This window comes from Zootermopsis nevadensis, unplaced genomic scaffold, assembly GCF_977971745.1.
Source record: "Zootermopsis nevadensis isolate Lab colony 2312 unplaced genomic scaffold, Znev_1.0 Znev_ptg000224l, whole genome shotgun sequence".
NCBI classification, from domain to species: Eukaryota; Metazoa; Arthropoda; class Insecta; order Blattodea; family Termopsidae; genus Zootermopsis; species Zootermopsis nevadensis.
In genome coordinates this window covers 19,545-40,888 of record NW_028259353.1, presented here as the reverse complement: position 1 = coordinate 40,888, position 21,344 = coordinate 19,545, and the positions used below count along the sequence as shown (strand labels likewise).

General features: G+C 39.0%; 2 protein-coding genes and 1 long non-coding RNA gene across 12 annotated transcripts in view; all 3 read left to right on the top strand.

The window, feature by feature from the left end:
* The window catches only part of LOC147870674 (structural maintenance of chromosomes protein 6-like), a 28,250-nt gene extending 25,686 nt beyond the window's left edge, over nucleotides 1–2,564 (top strand). For 9 of the 10 annotated variants that reach the window (XM_087342185.1, XM_087342187.1, XM_087342191.1 and 6 more), the window contains one exon: nucleotides 2,133–2,564. In XM_087342185.1, coding sequence (XP_087198311.1) covers nucleotides 2,133–2,202 — 70 coding nt within the window. In that variant the 3' untranslated portion in view covers nucleotides 2,203–2,564. Of the gene's footprint in view, nucleotides 1–2,128 lie in introns of all 10 variants that reach the window. The other variant, XM_087342186.1, reaches the window with a different exon arrangement.
* Nucleotides 2,565–6,121: 3,557 nt separating this feature from the next.
* On the top strand, nucleotides 6,122–15,537 carry LOC147870673 (calcineurin-binding protein cabin-1-like). Its single transcript, XM_087342181.1, has 10 exons — nucleotides 6,122–6,133; nucleotides 6,546–6,725; nucleotides 8,141–8,278; nucleotides 10,051–10,240; nucleotides 10,794–10,939; nucleotides 11,416–11,529; nucleotides 11,859–12,023; nucleotides 13,494–13,592; nucleotides 14,159–14,265; nucleotides 15,041–15,537. The coding sequence occupies exons 1-10, from the start codon at nucleotides 6,122–6,124 to the stop codon at nucleotides 15,087–15,089; spliced, it is 1,200 nt and encodes a 399-aa protein (XP_087198307.1). The 3' UTR covers nucleotides 15,090–15,537.
* A 4,555-nt stretch (nucleotides 15,538–20,092) lies between these two features.
* LOC147870672 (uncharacterized) lies at nucleotides 20,093–21,230 on the top strand. The gene is made up of 2 exons (XR_015533251.1): nucleotides 20,093–20,363; nucleotides 21,124–21,230. It is a non-coding gene; the product is annotated as an uncharacterized LOC147870672 (long non-coding RNA).
* The last annotated feature ends 114 nt before the right edge of the window (nucleotides 21,231–21,344 follow it).

Genomic DNA, 21,344 nt, shown 5'->3' with positions numbered 1-21,344 from the left:
GAGACTTTGTGAATTGGCACTGAAATTATGTAATGAATTTAAAGTTATAATTGGTTAGTTTAATTTTGTTTAATTCTTTAGATAGGTCAAAATAAATGTTTGTTTGGAAGTGAGTTTAGTGGTTACATACTATGTGGTCCAGCTTTTACAGCATTGTGGTTGAGAGGATGACCTGTAGATTAGCATCCTGAATCAGTAATTGTAAGGATCACAAATGGAAACAGGCACTTCATTGTTATTCATTTAAACTTATCCAGATAAAAAAATTTAATCAGTCAGACCACATGGGAGATGGAGGCTTAGTTGAAATGATAATATTAAAGTTCATCTTATTGGAATAGGATAGGAAGCTGTGAACTGTATTCTTGTGGCTCACAATAAGGACCAGTTGGCAACAAACCTTTGTGTTCCTTGAAAGGCGGGACTTACTTTACTAGCTGAGTGACCATCAGCTTGGAAGAAAGACTCTGTTTCATGGAGTTTCAAAAGGTTGAATTAAATACATGTTCCTTTTGTGTGAAGACAATGAACTTTAATGTTTATTAAACTTATTTAGTAACATTATGATGATAATAAGGAGCCTTAGAATAATTCATATTAGATTCATCAGTTCGAATGACTGCATTATTCATGTCTCAATAAAAGGATATAATTTAAATATATAAGTGAACAAGCAGAAGGTCTACGCCCTCCTGCAAATTTAGTTGTGAGAAATTATCGAGCAGGGAATGTCCGTATTAGGTGTTGAGTGCTGCAAGTGCCATAATGAAGTCTGACGAAGGGAAGTTCGTGTTCGTAAGTACGGTTACCAGTGGGCTTAGTCAGTCGGTGTGCTAAAGAGAGTCGTGCAGTACAATCCCGTGGCGACATATGGAATAATCGTTTAAGAATGCTTCGCGCTAAGTTCATTGTGCAGTATTTTACGAAATCCTACCTGTTTTCATAAATGATGGAAGATTTTTAGGTTATGGAAATGTTTGGTAGTTGGTTTTCTATATGTGATGTTGGTTGGCCTGATTAATTGACGCAGCCCGCGTTTCATCTTATTAGTTTCTGCAAATTTAGTTCCAAGAATTGAATAAACAGGGAAGATGTCGCTGCTGAATCCGCGTGAGGTGTTGAGTGTCTACATGCCAACATGAAGTCTGACGAGTGGAAGTTCGTGTCCGAGACTACGGTTAGCAGTGGACGCTTTCACTCGGTGTCTTGTGTTATAGATAGTCGTGTAGGTATTAAAGATTTGTGTCTGGTTTTGATCTAAGCAGGGTGTGAAACGTCGCTGGGTTCAGTAACAATTCGGGTGACCGAGAGGCAATGTGTGCCAGAATGTAGGCGATCTAGTTACGAAATGTGTGTTATTTGTTTCATAGTGCTTCGTGCTAAGTTGATTGAGCTGTATTTTACGATCCTAGGTGTTGTTCCGTGTGGTTGGTTTCATAAATGATTTTAGGTTATGATTATGTTTGGTAGTTGGTTTCTTATAGGTGACGGTAGGCGTGTTTCGCCTTCATTTGTTTGTAGTTCCTGTCATTTTTAAGGGCTAAGATGTAACTAATGGCGGTTACGGAAGTACTTTCCAGCAACCCCGTTTCTGCTTATGATTTTACAATTTGTGGAGTGGTATTTCAGGCAGCATTTCGTTCGGCAGTGCAGTGGAGTGTGCTAGGTAGGACATCTACTTCAGCCCTTTTGTCGTTAGATGGCAGAGGAGTTCGTCAGGGTGGGCATATAACGATCATCGAATATCGCTAGTTCAGCGGTGGCGGGATGTGTTCGCTGTTTTTTTCGACGTTGCCGTCCCTGCGTATGAGGAGAATGGCGAATTCTGAGGTCGGCGTGATCGTGGGCTGCAATACGAGTCTAGTGCAGATTCACTGTCATATATTTATATATATATATATATATATATATATATATATTGCCATGGCGTGGAAGTTAATTTGATTTTATTAGAATTGATGTGTGTCATCTTTGTGTGAAGGACGTAAAGTGAGAAATATTTTGGTTGCATGGAAGGTCGGTTTAGTTGGCCAGTTGATCATTAATGTGGTGTAGAGTGCCTTCGTAGTAAGAATTAATACTGGTCTCTCAATGCGGATGTTTATTTCGGTACATGGTTTTGTTTCAGGTAGGCGTGCCTGCAAGCATATGGGATACTATAGACGTTACGCATTTACGAGTCCATCATTACTACAGAGGTAGCAAGACTTTGCACCGGGAGCTGACATGATCATTGTGCATGATGGACACAATTCATCAGGCGATGCGGTTGGGATGATCCACAGACACGTGTTGGCAGCCTCAGTTTTAGTGACTTGCTTGTGGAAATTCAGTAGCTGTTTATTTAAGTTTGTGTAAGAGCCTATCGCAGTGGACAAGGTAGAAGTAATCAGCTAGGGTTACAGGTTGTAATGTTGGTTATGTGGCCACCACACCACGGTCGCACACTTTAGATTCCTAGTGACCAAGTATCACGAGTTAGTAGCATGCCTCACAATGCCACAAGGAAGACCTCAGGCCCTCGTGTGATCTCCTTGCTTTCGGAGGAGGTGTACGGTTATAGATTCAGTGTGAGTGCCTTGTCTGTCTGAAAGAGGAGTTTGAGATCAGGGGATGTGCTTAGTGGCAACTTTCTCGTGAACTGTATCTGTAGTGTGTGGAGTAATATTACCAAGAGATGGCAGACAAAGTTATCTGAATGTCAGTGTTTCAGAAGATCAGTTGTGTGCGTGATGGGGAAGCAGCTTATTTGGAGTTGGAGATGTGAAGAACCAGACAGAATGAGGCACCTGGAGTGTTTGTGACTTGGATAGGAAAGTGCAGTATTCAGGTATGTTAGAGCGTAGAGTTTATTTACATTCCATAGATCCTTCTTAGGACTCAATCAAAGGATGGAGAACAAGTCATTTTCTGCAATATACATAAACCTCAGGACTTCATTCAATATACATAAACTTCTGTATTTTCGACACAATAACAAGTACGTGTTTCACATATCAATGTACATATACTGAGAATTTTAAATAGAAATACAAAAGTGACTTTACATATAGATTATAGATATACATAAAGCTTACGGATTTTCAGCAGAGATGAAAGCGTCTACAGAATAGTAAGAGTGAGTGAAGAGGTAACCTTTCAATGCAGGCTTGAATACCTTTATATCATAATTTAGACTTTTAATTGTTGGTGGAAGATTATTAAACAACTTGATACCTGTATAGTACACCCCTTTCTGATATTTAGTAAAGTTAGCATTTGGCACACATAGGTCATGTTTACGTCTTGTATTTAAATTATGTACATCTGTATTTCTTTTAAGATTATCCAATTTTTCCACCACAAATTATAGCAAGCAGAGTATGAATTCACTTGCAAGTGGAAGTATATTAAATTTACGAAATAATTTTCTACAGGATATCCTGCTTTTGACACCGGCCATTATTCTAATTATTTTCTTTTGCATGTAAAAAACTTTATTACTGTCTGTTGAATTCCCCCAAAAGATTAATCCATAAGACACCACAGAGTGGAAATAAGCAAAGTAAACTAGCTTTAAAGTATCTATTGTCATGGGTGGTATGACTGTTCTCATGGCAAGGCACGCAGAGCTTAATTTGGGAATAATAATATACTCGATGTGTTTCTTCCAATCTGAGGTATTGTGAACTCGTAAGCCAAGGAAACTTAAATATATAAGTGAACAAGCAGAAGGTATATTTCAGTATGAGATCTCTGAAACATTTTGTATATATTTTCAGGTGTTATTTTATTCTGGATACATCAGCACGCCCATTAAAGATCTTGTTATGAATGTACACAGTGATGGAAAGTGGGGGTCATACCGACACCTGCCACTAGACAGCTGTGCCACTGTTACTGTGCCACATGCCTATGTCAGCATAATGACCCGAGGAGATTTCTCCAGCTTCAGGTGGCTGGAGGGAAATCTGGACCCTGACAGGTGTTGATCAACTCTTGTACACAGTAATGTGATTACTTTAAAGTTCCATTATAGTGATGAGGGACCAGAATAAATGTACTTAAAATTTAATGCCAAGTGAGCTTGCTTGATTGTTCAACTTCATGAACAAGAAGTATATCAGAGAGTAAATGAAAGTTAGGTTGTCGAATTAACTAACTTCATAGCGTATAAGCTATCTTAAGAATTTGAAAACTGCTAATGTGGCCAAGAATTTACCCTGTATATAAGGAACCTTAAGGTTGGTTATTGTGTTCATAAGAACCACCCACTTTCACGTATTCTGATCCAGTTGGATAGCAAAAAAAAAAAAAAAAAGGGCATGTAGGTTTAAATTTGTTAATTCTGAAGATGAATTATAGTTGATTACAAATACTAGGAAATTTCCCATCAAGAATGGCGAAAAAATCTAAAGTCATACTTAAAAACACATTTTCTTTATTCTTTTACAAATCAATGTATGAAAATTTAAATTTAATGTTTTTTAACAAAAAAAAATCACTATGTATCTTTGCGTAACTAAGATTGTAGTATGATTTAATGTAGTACAGTCTTAAACATGATTTTATATCTAAGTTGTAACAACTGTGCCTCACTGTGTACATGCACATAGTAGGACGACCTTAACAACATATCCATGGCTATAATATTATCTCATAGAGCCCAAAATCTCTTAACAGGAAATGATCACCAACCAACCAATAGTAATTATTATGTAGTTAAATAATAGTCTACTGCTCATCAATTCTCTTGTCAGCTTTCAAAATCTACGCTGTCCTCTGTGTCTATATGCTGGTTTCTCCATTCACTATTAAAGAACGTCCTGTGCCCTCGTGAGAAATTGCACAATCAACATGAAATTCTGAGGGACACACAGACACACACACACACACACGTATATATGTCTCCATGTCACATAATGTAATAGTTTGTTTTATATATTACATCAAATTTTTTTGTATTTCAGGAAAACTTGGAATTTGTTACTAAAGAATTTTTGTGTTGAAGGGCTAGAGTTCTCTGGACATAACCAGAATGGGCAACGAGTTACAGGACACCTCTGGGCTCTCCATTTGAAATTTATGTCTCTGATTTCTGTTGTAATGTTATAGTCAGTTCTGTGCCTGCATATCTGTTGTGACTATTATTTCCAACTAAACGTCTGTATGTATTTTTTATTAGTTCCTGCATATACTACATATTTTGTCAATTCCATCTTTGTTACCTTATTCCTAACACGTGGCCTCGTGTCTTACAGCGTGAATATGTTCAGGTAGCTTAAATAATATATTCGAGATCTAGACAAAAGAAAACTATCCACATTATCTTTCTGTGGTTTCATTTATAACAAATTAAAAAAGTTGTTTGAATAATGATAGGTAGAACAGTTATTGTTTCATTTCTTTATTCGCAGAAATTTGTTTCTCCCGTGCCATATGTAACTGCTGTATTTTTGGTGGAAATTGCTTCTACTAGCTTCTGTATTACTATTTTGTTGTCAAAGCAACATGCTTACTTTTGAATGTCTTTCTTGTAACAGACGACAAAATAAGATACGAAGGGTTTATTTGCACCGAAATAAATCTAAACTAAATAATAGATCAAGTTATTGACATAAATTGAAGTTCTTTGGTTTCGAATACATAATATTGAATACTTTCATATATTAATATGTATAACTGGATATGGTGAAGTCAGATGGAATCCACTCAAAATTCAGTTTAATGTGTGAATCAACACACACTTTCCAATTGTTATTAACAGAATTATTATGTATTTTGTTATCTAAAAAGAATTTCCAGTCAGTGCAAATAATTGATAATTATTTAACAATGTATAAATTGTGAATTGTGTTTTTTTAATATCCATGGTTTATTATGTCTACTGTCATCTCACTAACTTATGGATCAATGGAACATATTAAAGCTGTATGATGTATGTATAACTATTTAACAAGTTTGAAAAAACAGATGTTTTTTTTTTGTAAAGTTTTCCAGCCCATGTAAGTTTAAAAGAGATTCATCATGCCCCCAGGTCTACTAGTGATCTTGAGATCAAGAAACTGTGAATCTTAACATTCACACCTTGTATTTATCTTTATGACATGGTACTTGGGCAAGGGCCAGTCCCCTAAAGAAAATGAGATTTCAGGTATAAATGGCAGTGGCTATCTTCTGGGTTGTTACGCTATGTACTCTGGTAGATTTCCACCAACGGTTCAGAAGTCATACTGTCTCCGTCAAAAGGGCGATTAACATTCATTGCCCTGATGACAGGCAGTATGACCTCTGAAATGTTGGTGGAAATCTATCAGACTACAGGGAGCAACAACCCAAAAGACAGCAATCTTCATCTTCTGAGTTCTTTTACTGTATAGGCTCATAAAAGTTGTGATCTTTCAGAGGTGGCTGGTGCCACCACCATCAGGAAACATGCACCTCCGAAACACCAGCAGACCTCTACCAAACTACACAGTGCAACAACCCAGAACAGAGCCACCTTTATACCTAAAGAGAATTTAACATAAAAAGAAAAACTTATTGCTTTGCTTTATTGTGAACAGGCTTACTATGCACTTGAGATGATCGGTCACATGAGAAAGGGTGAGTCTGTGCTGGTCCACTTAGAGAGCGGGGGTGTAGGCCAGGCAGCCATCAACATCTGTCTGCACGCAGGTTGTACAGTGTTCACTACTGTTGGCACGCAGGAGAAACGGGCATTCATGAAGAAACAGTTTCCACAGGTATTTCAACAGCCTATTTCCTATCTCATGCACACATAGGGGAGATTTTCCGCCATGATAAATTGAATTATTTTACAGATTCTGAGTGTTATGTGTGAATTTCATTAAAAATCGAAGTTTCGATGTGAAACATACTGTCACAGAACTCAAATACTGCTCCCCATCCCCGCTCAGCTTTCTGCATTGCCTGCTTGTGGCAACATCATGACCAAACAGTTGGGCATACACATAATCACCTTCTACGAAAGCCTGTCAGTGCCAAAACATTTCTAGTCACAATGCAACAAATGAGTTCCCTTTCAAATAATGAAGTATGTGCTCTGTTATGGAATTTCTCACATGACAGCGTTACTGTCTCAGCCATCTGCTGGAGGACTGAACGTGTGTGCTATTTTCCTATTTATATTCTTTGTTTTATTCTTTCTGATTGTGGGGCAGCTGTCAGCTTGTCCTGTTAGATTATGTTCCCATACCTCCACCAGGAACATTCATAATTTTTGTCTGGTTTCTTGGTTGTAAATTTTTGTTTTTGGCCTGGATGGACTCTGGGGGTTCTCAGTGATGCATGACGTGGCAGCAGCTGTCATAAGTTCCAAATATCTAATCTGAATTTTTGGTGTTTAGTATGGGGGGAAATTTGGGCCTCAACATGAGAAGATTGTGGGACATTTTGGTTTTCTCTGTGTTGGGCAAAATACTGTTTTTCTTTGTACATATGAGAGATGATCAAGAATGTCTAGGACCAAGGAACTGAGTACTGGTTCTGTGGCTAGAATCATAAATTCTGTTTTTACCATAATTAATATTCTCATTCATGCATTGAGATAGTACAGGATCCATGCCTTTGACCCAGGCACAGTACACTGTTTGAAATATTCTGGAATGTTTTTAACTTACCACATATGTTATAGGGATTTGCATTGGTATGATGTTGAGACTGTTCAGCAAGGAGAATCTGTTACATCACTGTTAAAGAAAGTGCAGAACTTTTTCTCTAGACCTGCAAGTTATAAATGGATGTATGTTCCTTATAGAATACATAATATTCGTTACTGTCCAGAATGTAAATTCAGAAATGGAAATTTTTCTTCCTCCAGGTTTCCCTATTTATAACACTGGTTAGACTACAGTGACAGAAAATGAAAAGTAAAATAATATGCTTTTAAGACATGCAACCATAACAGGTATTGAAAGGACTTGGCCTTGAAGGTAAGATTCCTAGAGTGTTTTCACAATGGATGTGTAAAGTCATCTTATGCTCCGTTTTGAGAATGTTTTGTAATTTGAAGGTAGTTCTCTTGCTTTTAATGCATACAAATTGTCAAACATGTGTGCATATAATCTTCTTTCCCAGTTGACGGACCGCAATATTGGCAGCTCTCGAGAAACCTCTTTTGAGCAACTCATCATGTCAGAGACAAATGGTAGAGGTGTGGACCTTGTTTTCAACTCCCTCACTGAGGAAATGCTGCTGGCCTCTGTACGCTGTCTTGCCCATCGAGGACGGTTCCTTGAGATTGGAACATTTAATCTTTAGAAGAACAACACTATTGGTATTGTAAAAATTTTACTGATTTCACATGGATTCATTATAGCTTATGCATTTGTTAAGTACTCTAAAACAATTGATAATGATTTACTCTTTACTGTACTTGAAGCTACTGATATAAAAATGCTTAAAATAGTTGTTCTCTATTCGTTACACAGTGCCGTGCCCTTCACACACTGGTGTACTTTGTTTGGAGCAGTATGCACCTATTGTTATCTTTGCTTTGGTGATTGTTCAACTTCATGAACAAGAAGTATATCAGAGAGTAAATGAAAGTTAGGTTGTCGAATTAACTAACTTCATAGCGTATAAGCTATCTTAAGAATTTGAAAACTGCTAATGTGGCCAAGAATTTACCCTGTATATAAGGAACCTTAAGGTTGGTTATTGTGTTCATAAGAACCACCCACTTTCACGTATTCTGATCCAGTTGGATAGCAAAAAAAAAGGGCGTGTAGGTTTAAATTTGTTAATTCTGAAGATGAATTATAGTTGATTACAAATACTAGGAAATTTCCCATCAAGAATGGCAAAAAAATTTAAAGTCATACTTAAAAACACATTCTCTTTATTCTTTTACAAATCACTGTATGAAAATTTAAATTTGATGTTTTTTTAACAAAAAAATCACTATGTATCTTTGCTTAACTAAGATTGTAGTATGATTTAATGTAGTACAGTCTTAAACATGATTTTATATCTAAGTTGTAACAACTGTGCTACACTGTGTACATGCACATAGTAGGACGCCCTTAACAACATATCCATGGCTATAATATTATCTCATAGAGCCCAAAATCTCTTAACAGGAAATGATCACCAACCAACCAATAGTGTGCATCCCTTCCAGATGCGGGGTGATGACTGCATTACGACCATCGCATCATTGCGATGGACCAATTGACTTTGAGCTCAGCTTAAGGCGCGTTCCCGCCGTTGTGGGGGAACGAATCAGGTCGCAGCTTTTAAGCCAAATTCAATGACAAATTACGTAATGCAGGGGTATTTAAGCGCGATCGTGGTTGCGGGGCGCTCTCTAAAGTTTTGGTCCTTCGGTTGAGCGGGGGTGTTTTTCTTAACAAACGTACGACAGAACAAAGGAACAGCCGAGCCATCCAGCTGCCTCCGTGAATAGTGCTTAAAAGATATATATGTTCCTGCGCGTATTAAGGAAAAATAAAGTGTCGTCGATCAGTGCAACACAGAAAGACTTTGTTGTCCATTTGTGTAGAAACCTGCTCCACCTTCTAATTCCCGTATATTCCCAGGGAGTCGGAAACTCGTGCTCACCGACAACCTCTCACCATCATCAACAATCCCTTTCTGTATCTTTACATATCCCACGTCAAGAAGCTGTAATCATATGAGCAAACCAGGCTACGACTACGAGTATACTAAACAAGCAGTGTGACGTGTGGTGGACGGAAAGGGACGGTTACAAGTCACCAGGGAAAGGTACCTACTAACCTAACGTAATTAGGATACGACAGATATTAGAAAGTTTGAAATGTATGAACTGTGTTTGAATCATGAAAAAGTTTGTACTCTCAAAGACTAGACCAGCAAACGAAAGACAGAAGTAAGGGGGGGGGGGGAAACAACAACAACAGCATTCACAGTAAATGTGAAACATGACTGTCGGAAGTAACGTTCTTATAAAGAATCCATTATTATCACAGACGTTTAGGGAATCAAAAATACAAGCTGTATCATACTTAACTTCATCATAAATGTTTTTTTCAAAACTGAGGTCCTAAGGCATTCTTCTCCCAACAGGCGCGCTACCTTCAGGACCACAGAGTCCCTCAAGTCCCCTTGACTTGGGTGCGGGGCATGCAGTTATATCAGTTCTACCTGCCTGATGAACTGCCAGAATTTGATTCCTACCGTGTCACTAGCATCACCGCTGATGTTGAATGTCTGCTGAAAAGGATTGCCTCTCTGATACCTCCTCATTATAATCCAGGTGATATATTTACTATTACTCTGATTTTTAAAAAGAAAAGCAATTTTGTAGGACAATATCTGCTGTCTGTGATAGCCACTTTAATGACGTGGTTGACTTCGTGAAATGCAGAAGGAATATCTTCATGTTGGGTCGTACTGTAAGGCCATATACGAAGGATTGTAAGGCAAACTGTAAACGGAACTCCAGTTTGCCTCCGGCCGTCTTCACCATCTGAGAACGATCAGCGTGCGCAGCCCCCTGCTGTGTGTTTAAATATTTCACAAATGGTCCCGACCCCGCGGCGACACTCAAAGTGTCTCTGATCGGGATGCCGTCTGTTCGCCATACAATATCGCAGCATCTGCAGAATTCTGTGCCCACATCTGCCAAGAGCTGGCTAGCCCACCGTGCATGGTATTCCATTCTGACACTTCGGTACCGGTAACAGCTGTTAGTCGTAACAGCGACCACACGCAAGGGGCTCCACAATGTTGACGTACCTGCTTCTGCCCCATCTATATCGGCTACTGCGAGCACGTACAGAACTGATATGAATTTGTGTTGCTTTCAGCACATCTGGTGGAAAAAGTGATGGCATATATCGATGGGACGAGCCCGTCTTTTCCCGTGTTGGGAGATGCTCGTAGTCAGTTGCCTCGCTCCATGTCAGCGATCTTCTACCTCTTGGCTGACTATTATTTCAAAGTTAATGAATGGGTAAGTAGTTGATAAGATATGTGAATTGTGCTTCCTTTAATCTTAATTTCTTTGGATTCTCTTTTTGAATATTCTACCTTCCTTAATGCCCTCGCTTCACTTCTGTACTGTAACACCAAGACAGACATTTCATTACAAAACTTTGTTAGCATTTCTTCCTTGATTTTGTCTTCAGTGTCCTTGTAAGTATGAAGCTTGTAATTTAGTCCTGTCAGTAACTGCTTCAGGTCGTGTGGGGTAATTCCTGTAAAACCCATATCTTACTTTTCTGTACTGAAATTTTAAAATTGTGCCATGCACATGAAATGTTCGACTCGAACACGAACCTTTGAAGTTCCTCTCCAGAATTATTAATGGACATACATAAGTGTTTGTGGAAGAGTCCTTAGTGTTATCTGAATGATTTTGACACCGATTATTGCCGTGCAGTGTGGAAACAGTGAACACAAGGTTAAAGTGCGGAGTGTCTGTTGCAGGGGAAGGCAATTAGGCACTACCTGCTGGATGTTTGTGTCAATCCTGTACGCATCGACTCCTGGGCAGGAATGGCGCTTGCTCGTGGGAGTCAACTGGAAACTAAACTTAATTCTGTAAGTAAAATATTTACAGTGCGTTCCACTTAATGTAATCACTTTTGCAGGATGTGCATGAAGTGAATGCATGTGTGTGGCTGGTCATATCTGTCTGCGTGATTGAACTTGAGACCCACTGGATGGATTTTGATGAAATTTGGTATGGACTTATGCCATTGGAGTGTACTCTGACTTGCCAACTGCATGGGGCAGAGTCCTGAGACCAGTGGAGTGCCACATGGGAAAAGCGGATCCGCCACTGGGAGCAGACTCCTATGTGTATAATTTTGCTAGTAGCAATCAGTATTTTGTAAATAGGTAAGGTTCAACACAATTTTATGTCGCAGTGTGAACCATTGAAGAGCGAGATGGACTTTTTGCGTCAAGCGTCTGCTGCTCAGCGTTGCTTTCAGCGTGCTCTGGATATTGAGGCGAATCATTCATTGATGTGGATCGAGTACGGCTCCTTTGTCTATATGGTGCATTCCTTCTGTTCCCGCCTGCTTAAACAGGTAAGATAAAAGAGCGTTTCTTGTAGCTGTAAACTCGCTTTTGAGCTTCACTGAGAGCAAGAGTCGTATAACAAGTAACTGAAAATGCTGTCCACTGTTTGATGCTGATGACGGAGGATGTACGCAATAGAATATTCTCAGGTGATTGGTCTATCAGTTTGAAGCAGAGGTACGATTTATAATCTCCACCATCAGGGAATGGTGTTTATTGACACACACACACACACACACATTTACAGATTCACTGGGGCCTACATTTGTGACAACCATTGACCTTTGAAGGTTAGGTTACTTATGCAGAGTAAAGTATAAACTCATGTCGTCACCATTAAGCTCACTGATTCAAAACTTGCAAAAACAAGTTAGAGTGACGCACTTATATGATATTTTTCTGACCTTCTGACATGCATAGTTTTTTCTTCAGAAGCAAGATGGCCTTTCTGAATGTTATTCAACATTCTTGTGAACCTAACCTAACCCTGCTGTGGTTTCTTGGAGTATGTTGGTGAGCTCTTCAAAGTCAGTCCTTGCACCTCCCAGATCATCTTTCAGTTGTCCCAGTATGTTAATACTCTTCTTGTTCAGCCACTGCATTGTCTTGATGTTATTTGTGGTGAGAAACTTGCTGATATCTCCAGAGGAGGAATGCGTATGAGATATTGTGACCATGCCAGTCTTTTGCTTCTCTCTCTCTCTCTGGTTTATCTGTGATGTGCTATAGCCATCTTGTTGGAATGATTTCCATCGATGTTTTATTTACCATTCAGACTTGGCCCAGACGCATTTGCTGTAGCAGAACAGTACAGAAAGGCAATTCAGAGTGAAGTAGGAGAAGAGTCAATGAGAAACATTTTAGGAACCATGTGAGTAGGAAAGTAGGTGGAAGAGTTTTAGTGACCCAGTGGTTGAAAGTGTGTTAGTTCTGCTGAGTCAGTCACTGCTGGTGAGGCTTAGCAGTTGCTTGATGAAGGTGTCTGAGTGGTAGGTCTGGTTAGAAAGGTGATAAGAGTCTTTACTCGGTCTGTACACATCTTTACAGTTGAAGTTTTGAAGGTGCTCTCTTATTTCAGTGGTTTCCCTGATGGTGCAGGTGTGACTGATCCTGTTGTACATGCCCAGTTCTTGATTTTGGAGTTGTCTGTCCTCTGTGGAACCGAAGCAGACGACTCCAGACTCAAAGATTGGCGTGCACAAGATCCTCTGCTAATGCAGTAAGGTTTACTTGACCAAATGGGTCTTCATATCTCCACCAGGAGTTGGGAACACATTAGAGACTCCAGACTGGAGATTGGCTGTAACAAAACTCTCCACAGAGATGAAACACTGCGTCATCTTTGACAGACAGAACAGAAGACATAGCCATTATCTGCACCTACAATTTCACATCATCAGGGAAGCCATTTAATTAACAAAACATTCTCATTATTGCATTGTAATTTTTGTAAACCATTGAACACTGTGTGTCTGCAGGAAACAGACAGCCTCAGCCTGGAGATGTTTGAGATATTGGAGAATCGAAAGGAGAAGATGTTGGACACGGCAGAGAAGTGTTTCACCACTGCCAGCAAGGTCAGCGGTCAAGTGAATCTTTGTTTGTTGTTTCGCTGTTCTGAGTGTTTTTATTTTTAAAATTGCAGATGTAGGCCATTTATCTCATATGACTAACTCCATGGAGCAGAGTTTATCGTAAGAAGCTCGTAGTCTCTCGGGTAATGAAGAAATTCCCCATCTTGCGTGCGATCGGAAGGTTCATTATCGTGATGACCAAGTATGTACGACTGGCCCCTGACCAGTCCATTCCTAAGGAACTATTAAAAATCTATTTTAATATTATCCCTTATCCAAGCCTTTGTCTTCCATGTGGTCTGTTCCTTTCAAGTTTTCTGACTAAAATTTTGTATCTATTTCTTATCTCTCCACGTGTTTACCCATTTGATAATTCCCTTTGATTTGTCATCAAAATACAGAAAGGCAGCTCAAAGACTAGGTATGCTTCGCCCTGTCTTTAATAGGAGAAATCGCATGTCCATCGGAAATGGCGTGCTGTTTTGTTAGACGGTCATATGTCCTATGATAGATTATACTTCAGCTATAATTTTTGTGGCTAAAATATCAGGACTGGTGTATGTTGACAGATATGGTATGCTGCAGGAGAGGATTGTGGAATACAAGATGAGCGCTGGGTAAAGTGGCAGAGAAGAGAGACCACAATCCAAGAGTTTTCCTTAGCCATTTTGCAAAGGTAAGAGCAGTAGGCTTCCTTGGTGTTTTTATAAATGGATTATAATTATTCTTGGTGTTGTGAAATAAGAGCCCGGTTAGAGTCAGAGGTAAAATGATCAAGAGAATGGGGTTTGTGAGTGGGATCCTGGGAGGGCTGGCAGAGATGGCTTTGAAACTCCTCCACAGACGACGCGAAGTGGGAAATGCCCTCAGGCAATTTGTCTAGGGAGGCAGGATTGGACTGGTCTGAAACTTTCCTGTCGGCAAGGTCACGAGTCCCGTAGGTCAGCTGGCATAGGCGCATCATAATCCTGGTGTACTGATTAGGAAAAATGTTGTCAGCCCAAATGTAAGTTTCTATTTCCTGGATCTGATTAAATTTATTGCACAAGGTTAACAACTCACCAGAGGTTTGATGGAGTCCGAGGCGGACGCGTGAATCTCGCTGCCTGCTAATCACCTAAATATTCTTGGAGGCCGGTGACCTTCCGTATGTTGATCTCATATTCCAGCTCATCCTTCCTGAGGTAGTCCAAATTCGGAAGTGCACGATCCATTGTAAAGATGATAAACAGCTGACAGATTAACAACAATTCACAATAATCAGTACAAAAGAAAAAAATGTGAGTGCAATAACAGAAGACCTTGAGTTAGATAGAATCACAAAACCACGCTCTGTGCTACCACTTGATATGCACAAAGGCCCAGAACCCTTGATAAGAAAATGGTTTATTAACAAACTATGAACTGAACAAGAGTATGCCTGTTGAATATAGACGCGACGTTTATTGCAGGCTTGCGAACACCTTCATCAGACGCAGGCTAGTTATGCCCGTAGGATAAGCTACAGTAATCCACAGAACTTGGCAGTTGAAGCCTTAGAAGTCTACTATAGGATCCACGCTTGCATACTTAAATATTTGGAGCAGAATGAAGGCAGAAAGCTCGATGACAATTTGAAGACGCTGTTTGAAAAAATGCTCAAGGATGCTGCCGCAGGACCATTCATGGCTTCTAATTTGAGAGAAATAGAAGGGTAAGCGTGTTTCTGTGTCATAAGCTACCGTATTGCTTATTAAAGTAACTTGCAGCAGGTGTGTTGTATGACAGCCTTGTGAATTAGTTTTGTTAGAGTACCCGAAACTGTTGTCAAGTCTTTTAAATTATAGATTCCAACAGAAAGTGAGTGAGCGAAAGAGTGATTCATTTGTGGAAATTTGCTTGTGTTTATTGATTGTAGCTGCTAATTTTAACATGTCTTTATCTGAAATAAACATGATTTTCAAATTTTTTTATTTTTGTTGTAATACTATGTGGGGGCTTTTTAAATGTTTGTGGAACTAGGAAGTTGTTTGTAATAAACTGAGAATTTTCTTTAGTTCCATATTTGTAAGTATTCTCTTAAAATGTCTCTGTTGTTTCAACAGGTTTATAATTTTCTTTCGTATTCCGTATTTACTTGCTTTAGGAAAGCCGAGAGTGACGAAGAAACGACCGCCCGTGTCTTTGGATATTTTCGAAGAGGTCCCATTTACAAAGAAAGCACGTCTGGATTTGCCTCTGGTTAGATTATTATTAAATATAAAGCACTATATATAGTAACAACTGTGAGCACATATTTAAGAATGCCTCATTGCAACTTCTTTAACAATTTGTAACCCAGTGTCAGCTGGCAATTGACGTGACGGCGTTACGCCACTGCAGCGCAAAAGGTTGTAATATTTTACTTCTTAATACAACGTTTGCAAGTTACTGACAACAACAGTTACGTGTGTTCTTATTGGTGGTCAAGTGTAGGAATTGAGGCAGTGGGACACAGGAATAAACAGAATATGGGAATAGCTGAGGAGAAGAAGATTAATTGATCCTTGGGATTTTACTCGGGGGAAAGCTGTCTGCCACCTGACCAGCCTACTGCTTGCCAGGAAATCAGTGGATTATGTTCAGTACACTTGGCAGGCTCACTTCATATCTCAACAGAAAATTGGCTGAGATCATGAAGGGCACTCCTGTCTTCTACAGATGTATCTGTCTCAATTTGACGTGCATTGTGTAAGTACACTAGCAATATGATGTATTAGATGTGCTTGTCATGTGATAGAGTTAAGTCTGTCCAAGAATATGTGGCACTGTTTATCATTACAATGCCCTTTGTAACTTGGTTGTTGTATTTCTTGTGGTATAGCTCTTTTGCAAGATGTTTGTTAAAATATTAGAGTGTTCGAGCTGTCTGTTAGTAAAGATTCCTTTGCATATGAATCTTTATCAGAAAAGCTATCAGACTGGTAAACATTTATTGACATATATTGAGGTTGACACTGCATCAGCACAAATTTTTTTTAAGTTGAATGGTTTATTGAGGACCACTACATGCTTAAACCTTAATTTTTAATCTTCACTATTGTCTCTTTAAGTGCTTGAATGTAAGAGACAAGACTGCTAAGTCGTGTACATGTTTGAAGCAGATAACTTTCGCATGGACCCATTGCAAATGCTTTACGATTATTCATATGAGTTATTTACCAGGAAGCATGGGATGTCTGAGCTAGAGTAGAAACACAGTTTTTTCACCAGGTTTAGAAGCACATGCTGAAATGGAAGGGAGAGGAATTTAAGTGGTGTAGCTCTTTTGCAGGATGTTTGTGTTCGAGCCATCTGTGAGTGAAGATTCCTTTCCGTATGAATCTTGGAGGTAGAAGGTACCTTATTGATCTTGATATTGGGTAGTCAATCAGCATATGATTATCATGTTGAAGGGGTCCCGGGATCTTAATAAACATTGTGACCACAATCCGAAATTGTTGTGTAGACACGCTGTCAATTCAGTAATCAGCGTGCACTAAAACGCATATCGTAAAACTGTTTATTGACGTAATGTCAGATATAAAGGTATTGTTTTGTGGAATGGCCTCTGTGGTAAGTTGCATTCTTTATTCTGTTCTGTTTCTGCTTGTTAAAGTTGTTTCATAGAGATTGCTGCTGGTGTGTCATGGAGAGATGTTTCCTCAAGGTAAGGCATTTTGGTGCGCTCTCCTTTACTTAGTGGGGAATCCCCACGTCCACAGTACAGAGTGTCTAAGTATTTGTGACCAGGTTGGTGGCCTCAGCACTCTGCCAGTTTCTCATAGTAACTAGCTCCTTAGCACCTACAGTCATCATTCCATCACTTCTGCATGATGTTCTGGCAGATGCATTTCTCTCCTAATCTTCTGTGAGCGTGGAAATGAGCCTTTGTAGAAACAAATTTCTTGACTAGCTGAATATCAAAGTATTCAGAGAAGGTTTTGCGTCATGGACGTGTTTAATTCGCCATTTTGCAAGCAGGACGTGATCAAGATATTTCCTCATCAGCACAAATCTAAGGTTGCCAAGGAGACAAATATTACCAATTTAATGACTCAAGCCTCAACTTCGGCGCTTGTTTCCACACATTTGCTCGACATTTTTTAGAGCGGGTTACCTTGGCATCTCACTAATTGTTGAATACCTATGTACGCGCATCTAATTATAGGGCTGATACTAACCAAATGTAACACAGACGTAATTAGCTATAAGAAGATGAAAGGGGTTTGGTAAGCATTTTGTAGTTATTGCAAACCTTTTTATACATTTTCAAGATTTCCATCACCAACTGTTTTGATATGGGCGACAGGAAGTCTTTATCTTGTCCACTGAAGACAAGTTTATTGTTTCGTCTTCAATTACATGCACAGCTGCAAATGGCCCGCTGAGGTCAGCACGCCCGGACTTTGAAGGGTCAGAGAAGGTTGTCAACACTGCATCTTTCAAATTACACGACATATTATTTGCAAATGATATCTTATGACGCCAACTAATTGACTATATGGCTTACCGAACCCGAAGGTTCATCACCGAATTAACCAAAGCCCTGTCCTGGGCCAACAAAATCCAGGCTCCTTCAACTTCTGTCTCCCATAGATCCCGCCTGACATTATCCTCCCATCTACGTCTAGGTCTACCCAGCGGTCTCTTCCCTTCGGGTATCCCAACCAGTACCCGGTGCACACCTCTTGTCTCATCCATGTGCGCTACATGCCCCGCCCATCTCATTCTTCTCGACTTAATCACCCTGACAATATTGGGGGAGGAATATAAATTTTGAAGTTCATTATGCAGTTTTCTCCAGACCCCATCGTCTGCTCTCCTAGGCCCAAATATCCTCCCTTAGAGTGAGAGACCACGTTTTGAACCGATGCAAGACAACTGGCAGAATTATTGTTTCGTATATTATAATCTTCAGGTTCTTAGAAATCAGTCGTGAAGACAAAATATTTTGAACTGAGCAGTAGCAGGCATTTTCGGAATTTAGCCTCCCCCTAATTCCGTCGTGAATAAATTTTGATTTGTTATTGTTGTTTCATTGTTCCGTAAACCCGCGTACTATATAGTAACAGTATCAGAACTTTAACCTGATTTTCGACCACTTTCAAGGTCACTGACAATTTATTCTGGCCGATTAAACGCACGACGTCGCTTTCATTGCTATCGTAAACCACGTGCACTCTTAGCTTCGTGTTGTTGATGATGTGTCCGTGCTATGAATGCTTTTACGAAATCTTGTGACGTATTCGAGTATGGTGACCAAAGAACGTAGAAGCGAAAATCAAGGTAATGCATCGTGGAGATGTACTTTGTATGTCGACTGTTGAACGTTTGAATACAGTCTCGCGAATAATGGTATACGTTGTAAGTGTGCTCGTAGATGTGGAAATGGAGTGCTGACAAGAGTAGGTTTTCTCTCTGCGTTTCTGATAATGTCATCTCTGGTCGCGACGACGATGGCGCCATCATTCTACTTCGTGTGTTTGGGATTGTTTGACTAAGATATTTTGTTGTGACTTCTGCTTCTGTTTTGTAGCGTGATTATTAATCTTTTCTGTATTTGTTAAGAAATATTGAAATAATTTGCTAAGAGCTTAATATTTTTTATTACATTATCATTTATCTTTATTAATGAGGTCAATATTTCTGTAGAATGTTTCCCTGATTTATTTCTTTCATGTTTTCCAGACTGCTTTTATTTTGTTTTTTTGCTCGAGGCTGTTTAGTCTGGTTGTCACATTTAATCTGATTTAGACCTCGAGAAAGTAAGTATCTTATAATATTTCGTGCAGTGAATTTTCATTACTTGGTTGTTCCACTATTGACAAATTAGGTAATCTTTTTTTATCTTTGTGATCCAGTCATTCTTTTCAGATATTTTATCACTGTTTTGGTGGTGAAACTTGCTTATACATTTTTAAGAGATTATTTAGGAATGTGTTGAATTTTGAATCTACATCAAGGCTGTTTAATACTGAGTGCCAATTTTCATTCGATGTGTTATACATTCTTTAATAGTGTCTTCATTTCTGAGTCTGATTGATATTCTGTACTTATGATAACTGGAGATCGACTTTTTTATTATTAATATTACTAGGAGTCATACATCGTGATCAGATGGAGTAATTTTGGATTCTTATGGGGAAATTAACTATTGCCATGACATTGGAAGATGCTAGTCGATCATTTTACACATTTTTATGGTGACTTTCAATAAGATAATTTGTATTGATGATAATGGGACCACAGTTGACGATGTTGTGCTGTAGGTTTAAAAAGATAATTTATAATGCTTTGTAACTTGTTTAGGAAAGTCAGCATTGCCAGTGGGGGCTCTATGTATAGCTAGGACATATATGTTGGAATGTTTAGATTCCAATTGCACAATGCAGCATCTATTTCTTGTTATTTTAGTGACACAATGCATTTATCTAATTAAATTTTAGGTTCTTTTTGGCAATAATACTTGCACCTTCTTTTACCATATTTCATCTAGAGTAAGTACCTCCAAAAGTAACATTTTCAAGTTTACCTCTGGTGTTGTGTTAAACACAGATTAGGGTGTGTACTTATTATTAATGGACACTGATAGTTGATCAGTTTTGTTTGAAAGTCCTCTTATGTTATGATGGTGCACCACAGAATTGTTATCTTGATTGTATTCTGAATTTAGAACTGGTTTATTAGCATTGATGTAGACATCTTTCAGGTATTTGGTGACAGATTTGGGCTTAAGCCTAAAAGAAGGGTTAGATCTTACATCAGTGATTACAGGTATCCAGTTTGCACCTAATCTAATTAGCAGTGAGTTCACAAGCTTCTACTTGCCTTCTGAATTAAGTTGTAATCCGTGTCTGGTATGATCATTCCTATTTCAGGATGAATTGTCAGTTAATCCAATATGTGATTTGTCTGCATTGCAAAGGGCACACTCAAGTAGAATATTTCCACTCCCCACCAACTTGTCTATATTGGGCTTGTCATGGTTGCAAAAGGAAAGTACTAGAAATCTGGTGACTTTGTAGGTTATGATTGCGTAATGTCATGAAAGAGAAATTTATGGGTTTTTACTTGTTCAATAAGCTCCTGATTATGAGTGTTTGGAATATTCATGCATTACTTCTTTTTTAAATAAGCACAGGTGAAATAGGCCTTCAACATCTTACTTGCCTGTGGGGTGGGGCTGGGGGTTCTAAAGAAGATGGATGAAAATCATAATAAAATTCAAGTGACAGTAAAACAAAGGCTTCGTGTACTTAGGAAATTTGAGAACAAAGAATGGGCAACAGAATTTATAATAAAAGTATGTGATAGGGATTGAGTGATTCCATCCTTGAAAGAACACCATATACCTTGCTGACCTACTGATGGCGTATTTTGGGCATAGTTTTCTGGGAGTCCAGTAACACTGGTTTGATTATGGGGTAAACTTTCTCCAGAGCTAGTAAGAAATCAGGAAATCAGAAGTTCATGTCATGGTGTGTGCTATGAGAAGTTTTGAAAAGATTGACAGTGAACTGAAAAATGGCTTCAGAGTGGTGCGTGTGAAGTGGACTTCCGGCACATGACAGACGGACATTGTAAGAGCTGCCGTGAGACAAATGACAGTGAAGTTCATGCTGTCATGAGGGAGAGTCTAAAGAGATTTCAGAACAAGTGAGCATTACAAACTGTTTCGTAAAAAAGGTCTGTTGTGTAAGAAACGTTAAGCAGTTTGTGAAGTTCTGTGAATGCACCAAACAAAATAGTTTGGAT